The sequence below is a fragment of the Glandiceps talaboti genome, chromosome 1, assembly GCF_964340395.1.
Source record: "Glandiceps talaboti chromosome 1, keGlaTala1.1, whole genome shotgun sequence".
NCBI lineage: Eukaryota > Metazoa > Hemichordata > Enteropneusta > Spengelidae > Glandiceps > Glandiceps talaboti.
Window position 1 is genome coordinate 23,782,391 of NC_135549.1, and position 26,337 is coordinate 23,808,727.

Below are 26,337 nucleotides of genomic sequence, written 5' to 3' on the forward strand. Positions count from 1 at the left end.
ATTGGAGTCACATACTTCCCCAAAGATTAACAAAAAAGACTGATTATGGCAACGCTAGACAATAATTTTATTATTTGTACCGAAATCTGAAGAATAGTTTATGTTTTTACCAAATTCATGCCAATATTATTGTCACTATACACGAGAGAGAGAGAGAGAGAGAGAGAGAGAGAGAGAGAGAGAGAGAGAGAGAGAGAGAGAGAGAGAGAGTAGAGAGAGAGAGAGAGAGAGGGAGAGAGAGGAGAGAGAGAGAGAGAGAGAGAGAGAGAGAGAGAGAGAGAGAGAGAGAGAGAGAGAGAGAGAGAGAGAGAGAGAGAGAGAGAGAGAGAGAGAGAGAGAGAGAGAGAGAGAGAGAGAGAGAGAGAGAGAGACGCCATACATAGTCCTTAACTATGTGTCAGTTTGTGACTGGAAATCCCTACACATGTCTAGGTATTTAATTGGGAATTGTACTCGGGTGGACGTTCTATGGGCAGCACATGGCACACCCCGTTTGAAAATATTGGCAGTAACCCCCCCCCCCCTCGCCCTCACATACACACGCGCGCGGGCTTGGGGTAGGGTAAATATTGATTAAAACGCCGAAAAATATTAAATATTGATCAAAAGTTTTTTTTTAACACTGATAACTGCTGTGTTTTGTTATTCTAATTTTTCTAGTATTAAAATCCGTTGTAACGAGATAGACTGTAAGATACGTCGTGATGTTTCGCCCTCACCGGCCTCCTAGCTCTGTAGGGGTTGGCCGATGTGTGAGGGCGCCCCATCACGGCGTACCTTATAATTATGTCGCAATGAGCTATAACTATTCAGAACTGCAACATAGTGCAACCATGGAAGTATAGTGGTTTATACTTCCATGGTGGAACGGACAAGCAGGTTGTGCAGTACTCTTAAATCTAATGAGAGGTTGGCCACCTGGAAGCGATCGATAGACCATCACTTGTATTGAATCGATTACAGTATAGCACAATCAATTTTCAATGAATTGTACTTCTAGACCATAACTTTGATTACTGGACGTTGGCCTATACTATTATTTAGCCTGAAATCCATGCGGATTGAGATTTGTGATTGGAAAGCAAAATTTAAAATCCCACTCCGCATGGATTCCAGGCTTGTTTTAAATAGCGTGCCGTTGAGTAATTTTTCAATTTCCGACGTTTTCACCTGTGAATTTAAATTTGTCAGTTTATTGTCAAAGTCCAAAACTGAAAATGTGGAAAAATACAAAACTGAAGATCGAAACAAAGCGAAAATGTCGGAAATTCAAAATCAATCTGATCCACCTTGGTGGAAATTATTTTCATCGTCACATGGAAATGTTTTCACCGCGGTAGAAAAGTATTCACTGCGGGGAAATGCTTTCTCTGCAGTGGAAAATTTCCACAGCGGCGAATATTATTTCGTGTTGATTTTGAATTTCCCGACATTTTTCATTTTTTCAATTCAATTTAGTTTTGTATTTTACAGGTGAAAACGTTGATCATGAGAGTGTTTCGAAAAGGTCAAAATCAAGAGAAAAGTGAGAACATTGAACACATTGAGGCAAGCCACGTTGCTTGAACTGTGGAAATATATAAAATATGTGCTTTGTATGATCAAGACGTAACGTAAACGGTCACGGTGTAACCACAAAATAGTAATGTATTATATATATCAGATAGCATAGGCCGTGCTTGGAACTTTGGCTGTATATCGCCCACTTCCATGGCTTCGTGTTTTTCGTCACTCACATTATCTTACACGTGTTTTCACTGTAGAAACGAGTTTTGCAGACCCTGAGAACCTAAGTGTGCGCAAAGCCTCTACCGTGGAGAAACTCCGTGGAGTGCATTGAGAACGGGAAGGCGTAAAACAGAGTATTTTATTGCGCCTAGGGGGTCTTTAATCGCATCATTTGCACGCTTAAGGAGTCAAACTCAGAAGAGGCATTTTGGTCCAGTAGCTAGTAGTTCAGATGGTCGCTGATATCTCAGGGAGCAGCCCACTCTTGGTGGTGTCAGTTTTTCTGATAATTTTCACATTATTTACTGGTTTAATCTATACCAGCAAGAAGAAACATTCCAAATGGCGACTATCGAGGCGAAAGAGTCGGATAATTTTGTTTACCAGATACCCGGTTCCCGGGGTCTGCAAAACTCGTTTGATAAGTGAACTTGGAGCGACTGGTGCTGCTCGACTGCAACACATCATGGTACGTCTATGTTTGGTTTCTGTGCAAAGCTTTGCAATTCATTTAGGGTTTTCACGTTTGCATTTTGGTGTCTTGGACGCCGCCGACGCAGCGACGCGACACGCGAAGAGTAGGACCATGGTCTACTGCCCTCTTGAGTTGTACCATGTACCAGTGAATCTTGTCGAGCTTGATGGATTATTATGCAGTTCTTTTGCGGGTACAAGTATTGAGCATAGAGTTGTTGGTTGAATGTGTGTGGTGTAAATGTATGTATTTAGTATATAAATCGTTTCGTTTCTACCCTCGTTTAATTCATGTCCCATATGCATACTTGACAAATAGCCAAAATCAAAGTTCAGTATAGCCTACTACTGCACTGTAGCCTTTACTTAGTGTAGCCTCACAGGCATTTGTTTCCCGAGTTATGGCTCAGAATATTTCTATCAGAATACAATAAAATGACGATAATATCGTCAATATTGACGTATTAAACCAACACTATATGAAAGGGGAAAAATTACACTTGTTTCTGTGATCGCGCAGTTTCACTCAATGCGAAGAGTGTCTTCCTTCGCATTGAGTGAAACTGCGCGATCACAGAAACAAGTGTAATTTTACCCCTTTCATATAGTGTTGGTTTAATACGTCAATATTGACGATATTATCGTCATTTTATTGTATTCTGATAGAAATAATCTGAGCCATAACTCGGGAAACAAATGCCTGTGTGTAGCCTATACTGTGGTGTAGGATAAAAAACTAAAATCTTTAGTTTAGGCTTCAGGACTCCCCCCCCCCAATAAATTGGCCAAAATTGATAACTGTTTCACACAGCACAATCAATTTCAAATCAGTTTGTAGCTGTATGTAATACTATGAATACAAAGCCAGTATGTAGGGTGAAAAATGTTCTTTTATTGACATTTTATTGTATTTTGGGTCCATGCATTTACTACAGCGAAATTTCTTCAATTTCTCAATTTGACAACTTATAAAAGAAATATCTGTTTTTAGGGGTACAAAACAGATTCTGTTAAAAGTGAAATAGTTTTTACCAGATGAGAACTATTCTGACCCCCCTCCCCATTGAAACTTAAAAGAATTTAATTTTGTATCCTTGAACTATTCGCCTCACCCCTTATTCAGGGCTTGAAATTAACAGTAGTCCTGTGTCCCCAGACTACCAATTCTTGTCATAGGGCTATAATAATTTGCAGCTAGTAGCCCACTCAGGCAAATGTACCACTGATTATGTGATGAGGATGGAAGTTTACGGACAATAAAGTATTTTAATAACACACATATTTACAATAGAGGAACTCTGTTTTCAGTTGAGGAATATAGGACTATTGGTCAACATCCGTGGGCTACCTCTTTCTGAAATGGATAACCCACCAGGACTACCAAAGAAAAAATTTAATTTTGAGTCCTGTTATTGAAAGGCTTTTTATTTACACAAGTGTTGGTACTTGTAAATAAGATGTTATTCTCAAATTTTGAATTATTTATTTTCCATTGTAAAACATCTTGTAATTAATAAAAATGTATGTACATAATATTTTGAAAGTGAATGATAATCAGACATTATGAAACTTTATACTAACTGTGTTTAATAACTTTTCATGTTTAATCTTGGCAAGATACAATGTATTTTGATTCACATTTTACAATAAATGTAATTGTGAAATGTGAAATCATATACGATCTTGCTTTAAATTAGTCATTCAGCAGACAGCTATGGATTGGAAATATAATTTTCTTGATGATGAATGAATGTTGTTAATACATTGTACCTATACACAATTCACCACAACATGGAAGGGCTATGGTTTTTCCCAAAATACCTTAATTTGAAGTGTATATCTCTTGTAATGTAAGTCAGTAAAATTGTAAAGAGAAGAATCAGTCTGGTATCATTCTTAGTGAAATACAAATGTGTGTAACTTTGTATTTAAATTATTTAAGTACACATGTAGGTCACACTTTGTTGTTTGAATAGCATTCTACTATATACTTAAAGATTACTTACACCAGGAGGTTTGTAAGTATCTGAGGGGAGTGTGTAACACATGATGATAATAGTTTTGTTCTGAATATACCACGGAGAGTGAAAGTTTTTGTAAAAAATTAATGAGTCGGGGCAATAATGACCTTAAGATAACCCGTATCTGTCATCATCCTAACACATTATGTTGTATCGGAATTTGCCTAGGCCAAGGGGAAGACTTATGGTGTCAACAAATTTGCCTGTATTAAGATTGAATATAACATATAATCAAGTCATGTGACAAAGTTTCCCGCCACATATTAAGTATGACATCACAGATAGGAATCCTATTCAGATTTCCAATATCACATTGCACTATAATTCTGTAACGTGAACTGAGTTTTTTAACATAGTCAATTTGGAGCTCCTTAGCAATTGTCCAATGTTTGTATAGGAATTAAAGTACAAAAAGAGAGTTGATATCTGCCAAATAGTTTGTGTGTGTGAGTCATTCTAAAGTAAGTCTAATTGAACCTGGCTGGGTAGTGTTGACTAAGTTCAAATCTCCAGGGGTTACATCAGAGGGTTACATGTACATTATCCAATGCATCACATATAGTACACATTGTAGTTTTTACATGTACACATCAAAAACAAATGTATAAGTTTTACAGAAGTTCAAATTTGTTTCTCCTTTGAACTTTTAATACTGAAAAAAAGATTGAAGCAATTTTAGTTCTTACCCCCCCCCCCCCCCCCCCCACAGGTCATCTTATTAGAGTTATCTTTATAAGGATTACACAGGATGTTTTTCTTTTTTTATAGTCCCAAGTTTTTCTGCAGCATTGCCAAGCAACAGCGAACCCCTTTCCACACATAGAATCTAATCTTTTAATATACACAGTCATATATTCATACTGTTATTTCAGTGGTGACTTATATTTGTTTGCAGACAGATCACATGCTGAATGTTCTGACAGAATTTCAAAATACTTCACCTGATACATGTGTAGAGGTCAAGTACTGTGGAGGAAGTAAAGAGGAAATGAGATACTGGTTTGACAAAAGAACACAACTTGATTGTATATGGAGTGAACAGTCTGGTATTGGTTTAGGAGATCGAATGGCTAATGCATTCAAACAAGCCTTTGAAGAGGGTGCAGAGAATGTCATCATTGTAAGTACACTAGGGATCACCTCACCCTTGCCATTTCTAGGTGTTTCACTCATGGGACATTACATGTTGGAATCAAACATACATGTACTACATCATACATGTATGATGTAGACACATTTCAACTCTAGACTAACATATAACACAACAGACACAGCAGGATCCTTTACCCAATCACATTGAAAAGTACAAAAAGCATTGCTATTCGTTCACAGCACAGTAGAAACAGAACTGTTACATGTACAATGTACACATGAACTTGATCATTTTAATGGCTTGAATTGTTTATTTTTCAACTGATAATCAACATACCAACTTGATTATGTCTACATCCCCACATACCTACATGTATGCAATTATTTCTTTTGTATTATAGATTAGAACTTAGAAGTTGTCAGAGTCATTTGTGCTGTAATATTGTAAAAATGAAAACTCTAAATACAGGAAGTTGTGTTAAGTACAGCTTCTTTTTTTTCTTTTTTTTTTGATGAAAAATGACCCCCCCCCCCCCCCCCCCCTTCTTGTTATGGGGACTGTTGATTAGAAAAAATATCTTTGAGTCAGGTATTACATTCTTGAACCTTGTTCTTATTGACATCTGTCAGGTCCAGGTGAGACAACAACCATCTTGTTTACGTTTCTAAGAAGCAGTTATCTTTTTTAGCCCATGGTATTTTGTAATTTTTAATGAAACTCTGTTTGAACCTTGTTCCTATTTACATTTGTGAGGTATTATCACTAAATTACTACCTGGACAACAACCAATCTTGTTTACATTTCTAAGAAGCAATATCTTTTAACAAATGTTATTAGGTAATTTTTAATTAAACCATGGAGGTCCTTCCTACAAAAGTTTAAATGTAATGAATGTGTACATTATGTAGGTATAGTTGACGTCATTGTTCAGAGAAATTACTACATCATGAATGTGTACATTATGTATTTGACATCATTGTTACTTGGCCAAGTCTCAAATGTAATTTTATGTTTAAAGTAAGGTGTGAATAGTTTTTCAAAGTAAAATTTCAATTTTAATATGTTACAGATTGGAGGCGATATACCAGGAATTGATTGTGAAATTCTTCAGGAAACTATAGAAAGTCTTCAAGATGTACAACATCAAGAGAAGTTACTACTAGGACCAGCACATGATGGTGGTTATTACTTGATAGGCCTCAATAGGTTACACATGATTAAACTGGGTAAGTTATTGATTGACAATACCCAGAACTGGAAAGTCTGTGCACTTTGCTACATGTATCTGGTTGACAATATCATTCCCTAGAATATTTGGGACAGAAACACTGTTTGAGCCTTATAGTAAAGTCCCTGGATTACAAACAGTCTATTGTAAAAACATGCCAAATTGTATGTAATTACATAGTACTAGTATAATAATTGAAAATGGTGAATAGTGCACTATACACTGTACATGTAATAGTATACAATTCACTGGTTCCCACCCACTATAAACAGCATTGCTATTTGTGTGTATTTGGGGTGGGGATGGGTGGTGGTGCAATCATATTCCCACTACTTGAAACTTGGTAATGATACTTTGTGAAAAATCATGTACATGGTGATAAATATGTGTTCAAGACTTCACATTATTTGAACGGCTAGCTAGTACATGTACTATGAGGTTTTGATGTCTGAGATAGTCATGTCTTCATTTTTCTTCCTAGATGATATGCTGGCTAACATTGACTGGGGTACAGGTAAAGTCAGAGAGCAACAAGAAAAAAGGGCCAACAGTCTGGGAATATCTGTCAGAAATCTCTCCAAAGTTTTGCAAGATGTTGTAAGTTAAATATTAGATGATAACAATAACAAGATTAATGTTGATTTTAATATAGCACTTTCCCACTAAGACTCTGCTCAAAGCGCATTACAATTATTTCCACTGGCATGGATCTATAGTGGCACAACAGCCCTTTACTTCCTCAATTCCCAGGGGGGCATACAATCACAGTATACATATTCACATATGCTCACACGTATATTTGTAAATACAAACAATAAGTTCAAGACTCAACCAATTACAAAATGTATGTTCTTTGTTAGAAAACACGAAGTGAACTTCAAATTCAAAGACATGTAAATGATAACCTTGATAGACCCATGACATTCTAATTCTGGGTACCTGAAATGACATTTTGCCCTCATTGTCCATTTCTTTACTTGGGGTGGTGGCTGATAGTGTGGCACGACAAATCATATCTTACAGACTAGTCACAAGATAGAGTGGCATTTGAATAAAAATGGAAATCATCCTTATCTTTATAGTAACTTAGGAAATTTTAACACTGTGGTTGTGTGTGTTCTGTCTTATTATAATTTGTAGGATACCATTGAAGACTTCCCTGTTGTAACAGAATTCATATCTTTAACAAAACAACAAATAGTGACTCCCAAACTTAGTGTCATCATACCTACCCTGAATGAAATAAACAATATTGGTAAGGCACTCGAGACGGTTTTACAGGTATTTATAAGCTCTTGCGTTGCTTTCGACTTATTGTATTTTGTACTTAGTGTCTAATCTAAACTATGTAAATTGCAATGAAAGCTTTAATTTGCTGTCAAATGTATGATGTATATTAAATAAAAAGATGTGCGACTTATGGTGTTTCAACTTTCTTGCGTCAAACTTTTTCTTTTCAGAAATGCACTTGGCCAGAATACATGGAGGTACTTGTGTGTGATGGTGGTAGTGATGATGGAACTGTTCAAATAGTTGAAGAGATGGCTTGTTCAGAACCAAGATCTCCTGTGAGACTCGTCAAATGTCCAAGAGGTAATACATTGTATAAATACCTGTACAAAGGAAGCAACCAAAATGATCATAGTAAAAGATGTAAAACTTTATTTTTTTTACTTTAGCTAGCTAGATGAAACATGTGCATCATTTACTTTTACTTGTGGTACATAGTATTCTATAGACATTAATTATGTCATTCTCAAAAACAAAATAATCTTTAACATTGTGTATTTTCCTTCCTGGTTTAATAGGTAGAGGTAAGCAGCAAAGCATTGGAGTTCATCAGAGTAGTGGAGACATACTTCTCTTCCTCCATGCTGATACTACCTTACCAGATATTTACTTTGAACACATTCTTATGACCCTGGTAACACCTGGTGTGTCTGCAGGGGCATTTCAGTTTGATCTTGATAAACTCAACTCTAACAGGTGAGAAACAAGTTAAAACTCTGTAAAGAATGTACGGCTAGTCTGTCAGATACGACATTTGGCCACGCTATTATGACTATACTGTTAGATACGACATTCATGCCACACTATTATGACTAGTCTGTATAAAGATACGACAATTGTGCCATGCTATTAAGACTCGTCTTTAAGATATGACATTCGTGCAATGTTATTATGACTAGTCTGTAAGATCACAGACAAGTAAGACTTGTCTGTGGTAAGATACAACATTTTTCATGCCTTGCATGCTATCAGCCAGCACTCGGGGCTGAACAACATGATGTTATTTTACAGTCAAACGTATGACATGCATGTTCACACTGCCATTATCGACAACGTTTGTTCGATATTTTCATGACTGTGTCAGTACAAAATGGGTATACTATAACTAGCTGTTACACCTACTTTTGTCTACTAGTAGTTTATTTTAGATACTTCTGGAATTATTATGTACAGTACTAGTGTACATGTTTTGTTAATCTTTGTCATTAAATTGCAAGATGAAAGTACAGGGTGATTGGTAACTTATGGTTTACTATAGTGGGTGTTGTAATTTTAATTTGGTTTCTTTCTTGTGTTTAGTTATCCTCCAAGACTCTTGTCCTGGACACTAAGATTTGTGAGATGGGGAACGAATTTGAGAGTCAAATGGTTTGGTAAGTTTACATACAAAATGGTTGTACATGATGTGCTTGTTAGAATAACAGGTGACAGCTGTTAACATTTGAGCGCAAATTATAGAATATCTCTGGTTATACCGAGTTGCTTAGAATATGTTTCTGAGAGGGAGAGACCACTGTTTCCTATAAGATTGCATATGAGACCTACAGTTAACATAATTGTTGACATGTTAGGCAGTGGAGAAGGCAGAAGTCAACAAATAACAAATTAGCGACAAAAATCAAAAACTGAAGTCAAAGCAAATGTACAGTACTGTAGATGAAATATTTTTGTTATCTCATTTTCCTGTAGAATTACCATATGGAGATCAAGCTCTATTCATGACAAGAAAAATGATTGACAAGATAGGTGGCTTTCCTACTTTTCCTCTCATGGAGGACTACCATCTGGTGAGTTGTCCTTTCACAACCAACTTTTCATCGTACAGTGTGATATTGTAATGCCTAGAAAGCATACCAGCATTGCCCGTGTGAAAAGTCATTTGAAGTGCTCTTTTTGATGACATGGCCATATTGGAGTCATCTTCCTATAAGATTTCTAGGAAACAGATCAGACTCTCTCATCTTGTCTACATAACTTGTTGTAATCATTATCTCAGTATAGCATTTTCAGTGTTAAGGCATCACTTAGCAAAGTGAAATACAAGATCAGATGTTGGTATGCAATTATACATGTACACATTATGTATTTAGTGAAGGTTGCACTTCTTTCATTGATAGTTTTCCTACAAAGAGATGATTGTTCATAAAAGACAACACAGAGCTTGATAAATGTAGGACACAATAAAAGTGACATTTTATTTTTCATTTCAGTCATCTCATTCAACTAATAGTCAGTGAATTGTTATATCTATTCATACAGGTAAAACAACTACAGAGAGAGGGACATATCAAAATAGCGGAGAGTTCAGTTTTGACATCAGCACTTAGATGGGAGAAGTATGGCTACAGAGTAAGTGCACTACTAAATTATCATCACAACTTTAACCTTACCTTTATTACTATTTAGTCCTGTTTCATAAAGAAAACACATAATGCATAATGGAAAAGGTAATATCTCTGATAGTTTGGGCACATTACATGTACCTGAATTTGTGTGTTCCACATCAGATAGGAATGACCCACTAGGCAACATGCAAACCTACCATCTTAGAATGGTGCATTGTGGGAAAGTTATTCCAATGATAAATTTGAGTCGGTCACTTCAGCAACCTGTCACATTATTCATAACCACAAATCTATCATTTTGATTACCTGGATCCTTGCAGGAAGGCTATATTTCTGATTTACCCTGACCAGGTTACATTGTATATGCTAAAGGTTATGCAGATAACAGAGTCTTTGCATCCTTGCATGCCCAGTTTAGATTACAAGCTGACTATGTAGGTGACCATCTGTATGCATGACCAAAGTCTGAACCAAGCTGTTATTTACAATTCATGTTGATGCCTACATATTTCCCATTTGATGTACATAAAAATGTACATACAGTATCACTCTAATCAGAACTTTTATGTCTGTCCTAACAGAACACAATCCGAAATACATTCATTATTTTGGCATATCAGATGGGTGTTAAGCCAACTACGCTTGCCACTTGGTACTATGGTAACAAGGCGATTGAGAAAGACAAGTAAACATGGAAACAAGGACAGGCAAGAAAACTTAACATAGAGACAGGGAAACAACCCTACCAAACCAGAAAAGTAAATACAGAATCAGGGTTAGCAATGAAGTCATGCAACTATTGTATGGTATTGGAAAAATTTGTATTGTTACTGTGAGGTTCTTTTGTGCAATATCTGTTCATTGTTCACCGTGCAAGATGTGTACCTCCTTTCTCCCTCCCTCCCTCCCACTTCGTTTCAACTTGCCCACCAGCCCATTGTCCAACATTGCTATGTACTGTGAATGTGTGTATTTTGGCTCTTTTCGCACTTACGTAAAGACAGATTTATTGTGTATTAATACAAGTCCATTAACTCACTCAAGTGATGTGACTTTAAGTACACTTTACTGAAAAATTTTTCATCCACAACAAAGTGGAGCCAAAATGTGACAATTGTCTTTTGCTAAATTTTCGTGGACCAAAATAAATATGTTCACAGTACTGCTATCACATAACTTTTTAATTCCTGCTGCAAATTACACTGTACATTCCAAACGTATGTTGTAACATTGTCCTCTACATAGTAAAGTAGAAGGTGTGTGTGTGTGTGTGTGTGTGTGTGTGTGTGTCTGTCTGTCTGTCTGTCTGTCTGTCTGTCTGTCAATGTATATATTATGTTTCAGAGTCTTTATGTACAAGTATAGATGCTGCTGTGTGTGTCTATGTGCTGGTATGTACAATGTATGTGTGGGTATACATATGTGTGTATATAAGAACTGGTATGTGTTTATTTGTGTATACATGCATTCAAGAAGGAAGGATGTAGGATAATAGAACTGTTATGCATTTTGCATGTTTTTATACTATTTTCATACAAGCAGTGATGGTATTTTTCCAGTTTTCATGTATGTTCACTATATATGTTTCTTGATAGTTCAAAGCAAGTGGCCTGACAGAACTGTCTAGCACCTATTAGACGACTCTCTTACATTTTAGTTGACGCTAGTGAAGTGAATCACAGTGGATTTACTGATTGTAGGACGAGTGGCCAATACTTGGCAGTTTACAGCCTTTAGACTATAAATCTATAAATTACAAATAGTTGTACTAAGTTAGTATTTTTGCTGTTTGATCTTGATTATAAATTGTAGATCCTCTCTGCATAGTCAAGATTAACCAGCAAAGGTATGAAGCTATAATATAGTCAAAGGTGAAGATAAAGGTTGAGACTAGTGAAAATGGCTGGCAGCTCTGTAAAGCCTGTAATCTATATTTTGACCAAATTCTATGAAATAGAAATTTGTAAATCTTTTGAATTGAAGATTTCCATGTCATGTTACATATATCAGGATTTCTCTCACTCACCAAGAGTAATTTTATACTCCTAAGCTTATATTGTACTTGCATACATACATGTATCAAATTTTAAGGCAGTGAGTACTAGGAAAATGGTACAGGTGTTATGGGAAAGATATTGGAAATATGGAGACATGCACGATCAGTCTAAATTTCTTTCAAATCTTTGGAAATCATACTTCTGAAAAAGTGGAATACATGTACGTCTGACCATCTGTACTTTAATGCAGGGTCTATGTGCTGATATATAGTTTTACTTCCTAATTGTTTGCTTTACTTTAGCCACAAAGAAATGATGAGGGTATGACTATGGGCCTGGGATGGGGTTACAGGTGTTATATGTTAGTCGTATTGTGATCATGAAGGCATTTTTCAGCCTTCTTTTTTGAGGCAGCTGACTTTAGTTTAGTTGTGACTTATAGTTTGTCTTTTAAATTTTTGTTTCTTTTCTGTGCTATGATTGGTTTGGTTGGGTAGAGTTGCTTCAATGTTACATTACAAATGTATTTTCTAGCAAGTCCCAGTGTTCTGTTAATGCGTCTTTCATGGGACACTTTGATGTTGGGACTAGTGTATCATATGTGTTGTTTTGAAGACTAGAGGATTCTCTTGTGTCGATGTCAGATTTCAGAGATACATTGTATGTCTCTCTATTCTCATATTGGACAAATTGGGTGCATTTCATTTATCTTTTCATTCGGAATATTAAGTTCAGTTTGTGTGCCACAGAATAGCTTGAATATATCATCCCTGAAATGTGTCCAGAGTGATATCATCTTCTTGTATTTAGACATAGTATTTGTCATTTAGAAGATAGTTTTCGCATTCCATAATGTAATCAGTTGTGTTTATTATGGCAATGCTCCTCCCTTTATTGAAAGGTTGGATCGTCATTTTCAGTTCAACACAAACAAATACAGCTCTACTGTGCAAGGTCATTACTTTGCATATCCACCAACCCGTTGCCATGGAAACTTGAAAACTATATTTTGTATGAAAATCATGAATAAATTACTGTTATTGTTGAAAATTCAGGTAATTTGTAAGGATCAACAACAAGGCGTGCATAACCATCTCTAGTGCCTGAACTTTTATGGAATCAAAGTCTGGATTGCTGGTGTCTTGCATCAACTTTTGATAGAGTGCATCTCTGTGGAGTGGTGCATCCTCTTCGGAGAACATTGTCTCTCCCTCTAGAAGTGGCATCATTTGCCCATCTCTCTAGTGTCATCTTCATTTGCAGAAGGTGGGTGTTCATATCCAGGATACCATTGGCTGCTGCAACGATTATGGCCCTGTGACTATCTTGTCGCTGAAGCCAAGAGCACGGATCTCAGGTCGAAACACATCATTTTTCAGATCCTCATCAACTGCTTTCAATAATCTGTTTGGATGAGGCCATTTGGAGATGAACTGAAGAATGTCCTGTGAATGGTAGCAAACAGCAGCAGCATCATGATAGAGGATGTTAAACCGGTTTCCTTTGTATGGTTTCAGCCAAAGATGTTCATTCTTTGCATTCAGATGGGCCAGGAAATGTGACGCCACTCCAGCTTCCTCACATCCTCTTGGATGATATGCTTTGGTCGCTGTGCGTACCAATCTAGCTACTCTGTTTCTATGGCATGTGTTGGTTTGTAATTGTTCAGAGCTATTTCCTTTTCAAACACTCTCAGGACTTTGTCTGATTCCGATGCAAAGTTCGGCAAAACATGCACCTTGCAGAAAAAGTTGAACACTGTCGACAACTCAGACTTGGCACTATCAGAGATTGTGTCCCAGTTTGATGTCACTGTTGGCAGTAGTTTGGTTTCATGGTGTGTTTCATGTTTTTGTCTTGAAAATGTTCTTTTACCCATATCGTGAGATTATTTTCAAGTCTTTATTTGTTGTTACTATACTTTTAATTAGTGGTTTGGTAGTTCTCTTTTTGGAGGATGTGGTGACCCTGAAAAGGGCCGTTTGGTTTGTGAGCAGTTAAGTTTACTCAGACTTTTTTGCATCAGTGTTGACGCCTGTGGCTGGGTTGCTTTGCCGCACTGGATTTGGCTTGGTTAGTAAACTTAGTGTACCAAAACTTAGCAACATCTTTGTTTTCTGGCAAGGAAGGAACCACTTGAGAGCTGATATGCTCAGGTTTGGCCAAAATACCAGGAAACTTTATGTTGGTTAAATGTACATAGAAGTCAAAAACTGCAGTTTACAGAAGTGTTTTGGAAGCTGTATCTGTACCATTGACTTCATTGATGTCAAAACAGTATTTTCATAAAAATGGATATTTAAAAAAATCATTCACTTAAAGGTGAATAAAACAATCAGTATGAGACCTACCCTCACTACGTTTTCCAGCAAGTTCATTCCTTAGCTGTTGATTTTCCCTATCCAAATTTGTTAATTTCTGTTGCATCATTTCATATTGCCGTAAAAGACTTGCTTGGGAGAGAAGGTGTGACCGTGGAGATTTTCCCCCAGTTGTAGGTCGTGAGCTACATGGGGTCTCTTCTATTGGTTGTGAGTGTGATGTGGATCCTACAGGTATGTCATTGGTAATGGTTGGTATAAAGGAAGGAAGGGTGTCATCACCCATAAAGGATTCTTGGTCCGATTCATTTGTGTCCATACACTGGGGAAAAATGATTTTGAGGAAAAATTAAGTCAGAAAATGATGCTTTTGAAACATGATTGTGATTGAAGAATAATTCTAAGTCAGAAATTGATGCTTTTGAAACACATGATTATGTTGCGGAAGAAAACTAAGTCAGAAATAGATTTTTAAGGAAAAAATGAGTCAGAAAGCAACGCTTTTGAAACATGATTGTGAGAGGAGAATAATTCTAAGTCAGAAACCAAAGCTTTTGAAACGCATGATTCTGTTGACGAAAAAAACTAAGTCAGAAATTGACATTTTGGAAACACTTTTGTTTGTGCATAAAAAATCTAAGTCAGAAATTGACATTTTTGAAACACTTTTGTTTGTGCATAAAAAAACTAAGTCAGAAATTGACACTTTTGAAACGCATATGGTTGTGCAGACAAAAACTAAGTCAGAAATTGACATGTTTAAGACATGCTTGAAATAAGTCTGACAAACTGACATATCTAAAACTAGTCTCATATATGTCTGAGTGTTGATTTGAAACGCTATCATCTTTGAAACACTACTAACACAATCTAGACTAGTTTGAAACTAGTTTTAAACTAGTTTTTGAATGATGGTTTTGGTAAGGGGATGCTTGCTATCAAAACAAACTAGTTGTCATCAGCAGTGACATCAACAGGTTCTTCAATCTCATTGTACAATTCACGTACATCATTCAGAATGGCAATTATTTCTGACTTTTTCAAAGATGGTTTGGTAATCTTTAGAAAATGTATCTTCAATTCACACTGGGGTATGATAGAAAGAAGTACATTCATTTCTTCTAATAACTGCTCTTTAGTTTTCTTTTGATCTGATTCGTAGTACTCCCTTTCCTGTGGTGTTAAATAATTCATGTGTGATGTCTTTAATAAAATGGTCTCCTCCCTGGATAGATATTTGGAACCATGTACTTGCTGACAACCTCTTTTTGTCTCTGTTTGCTAACATCACACAAAGACACTACATGTATATCTGACAAGAAGCCATCCAGGAGTTGGTTTGAAATAACTTGCCTTCCTAAGAATAGCTTTGAAGTTTGTCAACTCATTTTCATAACCCTGGTAAGGGCGCTGAAGTTTTTCAGTGGTGAGGAGGAAGAGATCATTATGTAATTTTTCTCTTAATTGGCACAAAGTTTCATGATTTGCAATAACCTTTTCCCACATCTTATAGTTAGCTTGTCCTACAATCCACTTTTTTACATCATTGTTAAACTCTTCAAGCACAAAATCAGTTCCCTGGTGTGCAGTTGGTGACCCTGGCCTAGATATAGACTCATATTTATTGAGGACTCTATTTAACTCCTGTGGGTACTTCAATCTATCAAACTCATCCCATGTTTCGATCATTTGATATTTTGTGTGATTTCGACAGAACCATACAGGCATAAACAACCTGTGACCAGTTTGGATTAGCTCTGTGTTGTTTGTACGAATACCTTTGTGAAATAATTTTAGTCCCATACAATGAGGCAAAAGGTTAGATACTAAATAAATCAAAGGTTTGATCAATATGTTTGTTCGAGGAGACCCATGTTAAAAAAAGCATGTGATGTTGCATTCTCTTGACCCTCTTCATTAAGGTAAAAGTGAACCAACTCATCAATTATCCCATCACAGAGTTTGCAGAAGTTATCGTATGCCTGATGGTGATCCCCACAGCCTTTACAAAATTGTAATGCTTTCTCAGAAATGAACCGTTGTGACCTAGCAAATTTTGAATATATTACTAACCAACACAACTCAACTAGTGCTTTCAACATGTTCATCTCCTCGTGTCCTAGCCCAGTTCTAAGCAACACCCTATCAAATTCCCCTTCACCTTCAGCAATAACTTTTTTAACCAAACCATATGGCAATCCATCACATCTCATGATTGTCCATTCTCTCATACCATTTGGGTGGTATGACTTGATGCCAGCATACTTACCAATTGCCTGTAGGACAACTCATATGGCCTCTGTACTGCTTGTGTTAACAAAAACGTGGGATTAAGGTAATTGCTGGGGTGTAGACTTTTGTGACGTTTTCCTCTTTTCTTAATTCTGAAGTTTCTAGTTAGTGGATTCTTCAGAAGAGAAGGAGAGTAACTAGGGCACTGAGGTGTGGTGCTGTCTGCTGCTTTTAATACACAGCTGTCTGTGTTTCTATATTTTTTTTTTTTTTTAAATAATCACCTTTGCAGTAACCACATATTGACAAATTTGAAGTTGATGTAGGAACCCAGTTTGCACTCTCATGAGATCCACTATACCGATATCATCTGATTCTTTATAATGATGATTTGGTTATGATGAAATATCCCATTTTTCTTCATTTTGTCAAAATCATGTTGTCTCTCTCCAGTAATGAAAGGACATATTCTACACCCTCTTCATTCTTGTTGACTGTCTTTATGTAGCGGCTTAATTTTATTGGAGTTTTCCACAGAACATAAATAGACAATATTTGATAGGGAAAAGACCAAATCGATCAAAATAAATTTAAAATTTAAAGAAGAAGGGCAGTGAGGATCCCAAGAGCCATTGGTCAACATGAAACACTGGACTGAACTAACCCATGGAAATATATTGTCCATAGACTAATTCCCACAAAGCCGAAAAGAAAGATGTAAAGAAATTAGAGTTAAATTCCCACAGAATAGAAAAGATTGTAGGACACCTAGATTATGTACTATGTCATAGAAAGCAAGAACATCACATTTACAAATAGATGTATTTTATAATGTAACAGAAATGGGGCAGTAACATTACAAATGTTACTAAAGATCTTAAGAATATTGTCTCATTGGTTCTCAATAGAATTCTGATTACATCAATACTAAACTATATAGATGATTATGACAAACAGAGACCCATATGGCATCACAACGTCCTCTCAAAGCAAGTCAATGACTTCTAGAGAATGATTTGGGAACAGGGAAGTGTAATTGCCATTATGTTGACTTTAATATCTTGTTGAGAAAGGGAAGAGAAAATATGACTCTTCTGAAATAGAAGAGGTGATTCAGTATTATTTATAGTGTAATACAATACCCTATACGTTATGGTAAGTTGTGCTTCCTAACCCTGTTAGTACTTAGTAGCAATCATTTCTTTATATTATAATTTAGTGGAATAATTCAGACTCCAGTTTGCGACTAAGGAAACCCACCGGATGAGTTCCTTGACTTGTAGATAAAACATTTTTTTGAGAGAACTTTGATTCTGTCACACTCTTTTTCTTAACAGTATTCAATCTACTGTCATCTTTATATATATTTTTCAGAAATCAGTCATCCATAGGGCATCACTAGTCACATTTATAAATTTATCTTATCACCCAGTGATCTACACTGCTTATGCTGCATTCTACAGGAAAATCTTTGTATTCAGAAGGCAGAATGAAACGATCACCAGAACTAAGAACACCTTGACAAAAGTCTTCATATAATCTCATTAGAGTAACATCAGGTGAAACATCTATGATTCCAAATGGCCGGAGGATCTTTGCTCCAAAAGTCAGCTGAATTGATATTAACATTTTGATTGCTTGTGCTCACAACGTACTCAAACTTCAGACATTTTAGAAACGTGTGAGCGGTTTACCTCCTAGCACAGTGAACACACTATTTCTTTATATTTAGTGGACTAATTCAGACATCAGTTTGCAACTTTGAAATAAGCCCACTCGGTGAGTTCCTTGACTTGTAGATAAAACACTTTTTTTGAGAGAACTTTGATTCATCACAATTTACTATAATCAGCTGTCAATGACGACTTGCCTTAAAGTATGACATGATGTTAATATTAAAACAACCTATAAACTTGTAGTCAAAATTACACTTTTTACCTCATTTTTATGATAAATGCCTCCTGTTTCATGACAATCGGTAATTATATGTGTAAGTGAAGTTTCTGTCTACTTATATTTCCATACTGAAAAGCCAAAACTAATGAGATACTCTAATTTTAGCAAGTGTCCATGTATTTCAAACAGGACAAAAAATTGAGTTATTACAACGGGGGTTGTACCTTCTAGCTCTTCAATATATATCTCGAAGCTGTACACTGTTGCTTTCTCTTTGATTTTTCGGTTGCTACCCTCTTCACTGTAGGCAACAGTGTAGAGCTCCTTGAAATCTGCCCTCTTCAGTTTCTCACCAGAATACACAAAGAGAGGCATGAACTGCCTTGGATTTCTTCTCACTATTTGATGAAGGTTCCCAACATCATCAAATCCTTGGGCAAACTGATTTTCCGTAGCAGAAGTTCTATCGTAGAAAATATATTTACAGTGTAAAGTGAACATGAACAACGGTCATTAAAATTCAACTGTTTAATAATTTGGATAATAAGCAATAAATTGAGATAGGAGAACAGGTTAGAGTTATGCTGACAGTTAGAACATATGTTCTGGGTTGTTCATCTATTCCTTTCCATTCATCTAGAGTGTCACAGTTTCATGGTCAACATTCAAATGCAAGCAAGGTACAACCGTCACTGTGACATTGCTCAGCCTGTACATGCAGATGTTGTATGACGTTTAGAAATCCACTTCAAGTACTGACAAATAATCTTGTGTTGAATTTTTAACAATTCTGAGTAAATCTGAATAGTATATGTATTGTAAGTTTTGATGTTAATGGTCTTTGAATTTGTTACCCTCTGAACTATATGTCGTACAATTTCAAAATCTGACAGAGGATACAGACTAGTAGTTTACTTACCTGATCAACACCAACTACTTAAGTAGCAGATTTAAAACTTCCTCTTTCTGCTCAAACTTTGTGAAATAAATATCAGAATAGCCAACATCTGCTACCCAGTCACCATGTGTGAAAATAAAAGTCTTCATGTCTTCTTCCGAACAGCAATTCTGCAACTAAAGAGTTTTCATGTATTCAATCAACAAGTCAATGAATCAGCCATAATAGGTCTTTTATATAACAACAAAAACAGATTTGGGGATTCCACTTCTGTACGTCTGGCAAATTGCTTCTGTCAGAGAAATCGTTTCTGTTGCAGAAATGTCTGACATCGCGGAAATTGCTTTGAAAGTCTGTCATTGAGAGCGCTGAAATTGCTTTGAACTCTGTCATTGAGAGTGCTGAAATTGCTTTGAAACGCCCAGTCATTGAGAGCGCTGAAATTGCTTGAAACGCCCAGTCATTGAGAGCACTGCATTAGAAAACCAGTCTGGTAAAGAAATGATGTTTGCGACCCCACCAATTAGATGTTTGAATTAGACCAAATCATATATACTCAGGCAATGTAACAACCTTATGATAATATGCATATCAGTCATGTAACCATTTATGGCCAAACAAATCTCTTCCTATGTCAATAGTTCTCAAACTGGAGTTACATAACAAACTTCTCACCCAGACTACTTTGCACACAAGGCCTTCAAATATATGTATATAATGAGTGGCAATGCTCTACTTATTAACATAATCATTGGAGGAATTTAATTGTTATTCTGGTGTCAAAAAAATGGGGGGGGGGGGGAGGGGTGGGGGGAATTTATTTACCCATACTTTGACTCTGGTGATACATTAAATTTAGTTTGTCACCAGATGAGTATAATATTCACAATGTCCGAGGAAATTTGGTCTCTTTACAATTATGAAGGGAAACAGACTGTGTACCACATAACCACTAACATGTACCACTATCATACATGTACCACATGACAAATGAGCTTCATTAAACAACAATTTATTAAATACTACTTTAAAACTGCCAGCAAGTTCTGAACACACAAGTACAATAAATGATTGATTACAGAAAATAGAATAATAGTAACATTTCAAATCAAATACTAATTGTCAGAATGAAATACAAAAAATGTATTTGTCAAGCATGCTTTGACACAATGAGACTATGACCCAATACTAACCAAGAATTTTGAAATAAAACATGATGTAAGTTTTGTGCTAGGAAACTTTGATTGGCCAGCATGTCGTCATGGGAAGTTCATGGAAAGATCTTATAATAAGTTTATTAAAATACAACACCCAATCAAACCCACACAGCATTTACTACACAACGTTCAATTGCATTACACTAATTTGCTTTTATGATCCAAGAAAGTTTTGGTAGTACGGGGTTTCAATGTGATTATATATTTGCATTTGATTGGCATTATCCAGTTGTCTATCTTTACTGCATTCTACATTTAACTTTTCAGCTTTCCACTCAAAAGCATACTTGCTTTTCTCTTTCGCACTCAGTTTCTTCCATTCTATTAATAATGTTTTGAATAAATCCTGAGTCTCTCTGAATGTACATTTCTTGGTCTGTGACTTTAGAATCTCCCTCCTTCTTTTAAAAGCAAAATGGAGAGCAGCATTTCTTGCAACTTTCTGTTTATTCTTTATTTGCACATTTTTGTTTCTGTTTTTCCTCTTTTTGTGTTTTGTCATCATTTTGGGGACTCTCCTGAAGTGCTGATCCACTAAGCTAATTTTAAATGAACTTACTTTCAGACTGTCAAAGGTAAGTTTATAATCCTTGAGTGGAAGCCGTCTACCATTGTTCAGTGAATCATATATGAAACTGTAGTTCACGATGTAATCGTTTCTTTTGATAGCTGTTTTCACAGTCGATGATACATCTTTTTTCATATTACATGAAGAAGGAACTAATACGACATACTTTTTTGTTGACTTTCGTTTGATATTTCCAAAGGGCAATTTTTTCCTGATTCGACCACCATGGTGTGTGATAAGTTTTTTCAATGTTTCATGAGTCATTTTTGTATTGTTGAACTTTGGCACAGTGCCAACACACACAAATGAGATCTTCCCAAATAGTGCCAGATTGACATTTGCTTCGTTCTCACCAGTTATTAATACAGGACTTGCAGCAGTCAACTGCTTTCTAACCCAGTGCCCACGATATACTTTCTGAATAATAAGGGCAGCTGAATGTTTCCTACAATATTCATCAAAGGCTATCGATGCAGCTGCTTTCTGACTGGCATCACTACATTTACCTTTTCCCCCCGAGAGAATTCATGTGATATCTCAGGTTTTTCCAAAGGTGAAAAAACTGAGATAAAATTGGGTCCTGTTTGTGTGCTCCACCGTGTCTTGTAGAGTGGTTGAAATAGAACCGTGCATGCTAGTAGTTGGTGTGTTCCCCACCCTGAGATTGAAATCTACCAACTGGGAAAGGCAACGTTTCCATCAACTGAGGTATCACATCAATATACTTCATCATATAAGGTGTTAGTGCTGCATAGCTATAACGAAGTCTGAATAATTGGAAGAATATTTCTGCATGTTGTTTGTATTTAGTTTTATCATTGCATGTATGTGAAAAAATGTAATCATCTTGTTTAATGGAACCCTCTGGCCGACCTGAAATTAGAGTTGGTTCTTTGCTATCACTTATGATTTGAGTCATGATATAAAAACTTTCCCAAATTAATTTGATGAACTCAAACTCTGTGTAGAATTGTTGAATTCCCAAGGCTTTCCTAACATGTTCTGGTAGTGTAACATGGTAAACATCATTTGACAGAACTCCTGAGAGTGGATGAGGGAAAACACATTCTTCTCCTTGTGGGGGAGGACTAATAATCGCTAAGGCATGGTCACAATTCAAAGTTATAGGCTCTAGCTCTCCTTTAGCATTGAACAAGATCTTAAAATTGCCATGACGCACACCTCTAAGAGAAATGTTTTGTTCTAATACATTCACTTTGTCTTGAATATATTGCTTTGCATTTACTCCCCTTTGTTCTGCCTTATTACCTTCAGATAAAATATTTCTCACCTCTAACTGGAGTAGTTTTTCAACACAACGTGCCATACCATGTAGAGTGCACATTACAGTTCTATCTATAGGTATACTAGCTAGTAAAGAATGTGGATGAGACCGTGAAATTGGTTGGATAAAGTCAGTTCTCAGCCCACTGACTGCACAAGTCAAATTTTTTGACTCTTTGTCAGCCTTGTGATAAATGTTCCAACCTGTATTGGTAGTAGGACCGAGGTTCTCGTCATCAAGTATGGCCTCTAAAAACATCTCATCACCTGACAAGTAAAACTGACAATTTCTTTTAGATTTCTTTGCAACAAACTGGTCCAAAATACCTTGTAACCCTAGATTTTCTTCAAGGTTGTCACGTGAGTCACTCTCATAAAAGATGTGAATTGGCCAAATTTCATTTTTACTTTGGTAACTGAACGTGTGTAAGCATAACTCATTTGATAGACAATTCAGAGACAAAAATTTACTCATTCTCCCTCCTATCTCACGCCCATCCCCATAAATTTTCCAATGCTGAACATTTTCCCTTTCCAAGAAATGATATTTGAACATGAGGGCCTGAAACACCCTTTCTGGATCAATACACCAGCCTGTAGCAGTGCGCCTAGGTAATAACACATGGAAATATATTGTCCATAGACGAATTCATGCTGACGTTTAGGGAAAGCAAATCCATGATGACTAATCTTGTTGAGAAAGGGAAGAGAAAATATGACTCTTCTGAAATAGAAGAGGTGATTCAGTATTATTTATAGTGTAATACAATACCCTATATGTTGTGGTAAGTTGTGCTTCCTAACCCTGTTAGTACTTAGTAGCAATCATTTCTTTATATTTAGTGGACTAATTCAGACATCAGTTTGCAACTTTGAAATAAGCCCACTCGGTGAGTTCCTTGACTTGTAGATAAAACACTTTTTTTGAGAGAACTTTGATCATCACAATTTACTATAATCAGCTGTCAATGACGATTTGCCTTAAAGTATGATATGATGTTAATATTAAAACAACCTATAAACTTGTAGTCAAAATTACACTTTTTACCTCCTTTTTATGATAAATGCCTCCTGTTTCATGACAATCGGTAGTTATATGTGTAAGTGAAGTTTCTGTCTACTTATATTTCCATACTGAAAAGCCAACTCTAATTTTAGCAAGTGTCCATGTATTTCAAACAGGACAGAAAATTGAGTTATTACAACGGGTTGTACCTTCTAGTTCTTCAATAAATATCTCAAAGCTGTACATTGTTGATTCCTCTTTGCTTTTCCGGTTACTACCTTCTTCACTGTAGGAAACAGTGTAGAGCTCCTTGAACTCTGTCCTCTTCAGTTTCTCACCAGAATACACAAAGAGAGGCATGAACTGCCTTGGATTTCTTTTCATGAGTTGATGGAGCTGCCCAACATCATCCAATCCTTAGGCAAACTGATTTTCCACAGCAGAGGTTCTATCGTAGAAAATATATTTACAGTGTAAGTGAACATGAACAACGGTCATTAAAATTCAACTGTTTAATAATTTGGATAATAAGCAATAAATTGAGATAGGCAAACAGGTTAGAGTTATGCTGACAGTTAGAACACATGTTCTGGGTTGTTCGTCTGTTCCTGTCCATTCATCTAGAGTGTCACGTCAACAGTCAAATGCAAGGTACAATTGTACAACCGTCACTGTGACATTGCTTAGCCTGTACATGCAGATGTTGTATGACGTTTAGAAATCCACATCAAGTGCTGACAAATAATCTTGTGTTGAATTTTTAACAATTCTGAGTAAATCTGAATAGTATGTTTTGTAAGTTTTGATGTTAATGGTCTTTGAATTTGTATCCCTCTGAACTATATGTCATACAATTTCAAAAACTGACAGAAGATACAGACTAGTAGTTTACTTACCTGATCAACACCAACTACTTAAGTAGCAGACTCAAAACTTCCTCTTTCTGCTCAAACTTTGTGAAATAAATATCAGAATAGCCAACATCTGCTACCCAGTCACCATGTGTGAAAATAAAAGTCTTCATGTCTTCTTCCGAACAGCAATTCTGCAACTAAAGAGTTTTCATGTATTCAATCAACAAGTCAATGAATCAGCCATAATAGGTCTTTTATATAACAACAAAAACAGATTTGGGGATTCCACTTCTGTACGTCTGAGAAATTGCTTCTGTCAGAGAAATCGTTTCTGTTGCGGAAATGTCTGACATCGCGGAAATTGCTTTGAAACTCTGTCATTGAGAGCGCTGAAATTGCTTTGAACTCTGTCATTGAGAGCGCTGAAATTGCTTTGAAACGCCCAGTCATTGAGAGTGCTGAAATTGCTTGAAACGCCCAGTCATTGAGAGCACTGCATTAGAAAACCAGTCTGGTAAAGAAATGATGTTTGCGACCCCACCAATGAGATGTTTGAATTAGACCAAATCATATATACTCAGGCAATGTAACAACCTTATGATAATATGCATATCAGTCATGTACCCATTTATGGCCATTAAATCCTGAGTAGCTCTGGGTCACCAGGGGCCACAGGTATATATACACCATCACACACGCCAAGACAACAGGCACACACACAACTTGGTGTTTGGGTCAAGTAGGGAGTAGTTTATTGAAAGAGAACAAAACTAATAATATCCAGTCCTCTCTCAAAACTGAGCACAGGTGTCAGCATACTGAAAGGGAGAGGACTGGTCCATTGTACAAATACTCTAAACTACAATAAATGCTAAAACTAAACTTTCTATAAACTACACTAATTACTCCCAAGGACCCAAACACCGTAGTAGTGGAGAGAGTATCGTAGAAATTAGGAAAGGTTAGAAGGTAGTTGAGAAGCAAACTGGACGGAGGATTTAAGACGCAAGGGCAGGGATGGATGTAAATATTTACGAAAGGAATCACTCTTCCAGTCACCTAGCAATTTGATTAATTCATTTGGGAGTCCACACTGTAAGGCCCAGGAGGCCCCTCCTCGACGAAAACTATGAGTGGAGTAATGGTGAACATCAGGGACCAAAGTCGTTAATAATTGCGTTAGACGGCGAGTGAAGTAAGGGGCTGTAAGTGGGGATTGAGGTAAAGAGGAGGGCAGGGGGAAGGCCGGTCCCGCTGAGGGGGGTGGGGGGTGGGGGGAGGTGGGAGAAAGTGTGAATGCAGATATAACTGCCATCACTGGGCATAGAGGGTGAGGGGAGAGGATAGGGAGAGGGATGATGAATTGTCTGTCTTTAGTCTGAATAGTTTTCGACCAACGAACACGTAAACCAATACCCCAGGAGAAAGCTAAACAGTCAGAACGGGTCAGGTGGCGGGACGGGTCAAAATTTGAGTCAGACATGGGAACACATTGGACTTACGGAACAGACCAAAGAAAAGCACAAGGCAGACAGCCCAGAAAACAATATCTAGAGGAATAGAGAGGTTCAGTTGTTCCCGGATGCCCAACAAGAGAGTGGGGGAAATAGGGAGCTTGCGACAAACAGCAGTCCCCTTACAACGTGCCATACCTTTCAGGAGAGTTGACAATTGCCAATTGCCAGACACTGGGTTTGGGTGACCACATTCAATGTGGAGGAGGCGGACAATGTTGAGGTACTGTTTAATGGAAGAGACGGCAAGGCGCCGAGAAAGGTAAGCTGCATAGCGACATAGGACAGTGCTATCGACAGGGACAGGGGTGTAACCAAAGGTTAAGCAGAAAGCTAGTTAGGATCGACGATGAACGGATTATGTGGCTTTT

The 26,337-nt window shown here is 36.8% G+C and overlaps 1 protein-coding gene across 1 annotated transcript; it reads left to right on the forward strand.

The window, feature by feature from the left end:
• Positions 1 to 794: 794 nt before the first annotated feature.
• On the forward strand, positions 795 to 10,868 carry LOC144434634 (uncharacterized). The gene is made up of 13 exons (XM_078123136.1): positions 795 to 839; positions 1,474 to 1,548; positions 5,119 to 5,343; positions 5,946 to 5,951; positions 6,386 to 6,542; positions 7,026 to 7,141; positions 7,685 to 7,825; positions 8,005 to 8,137; positions 8,353 to 8,530; positions 9,134 to 9,207; positions 9,524 to 9,621; positions 10,094 to 10,183; positions 10,761 to 10,868. The coding sequence occupies exons 1-13, from the start codon at positions 795 to 797 to the stop codon at positions 10,866 to 10,868; spliced, it is 1,446 nt and encodes a 481-aa protein (XP_077979262.1).
• The last annotated feature ends 15,469 nt before the right edge of the window (positions 10,869 to 26,337 follow it).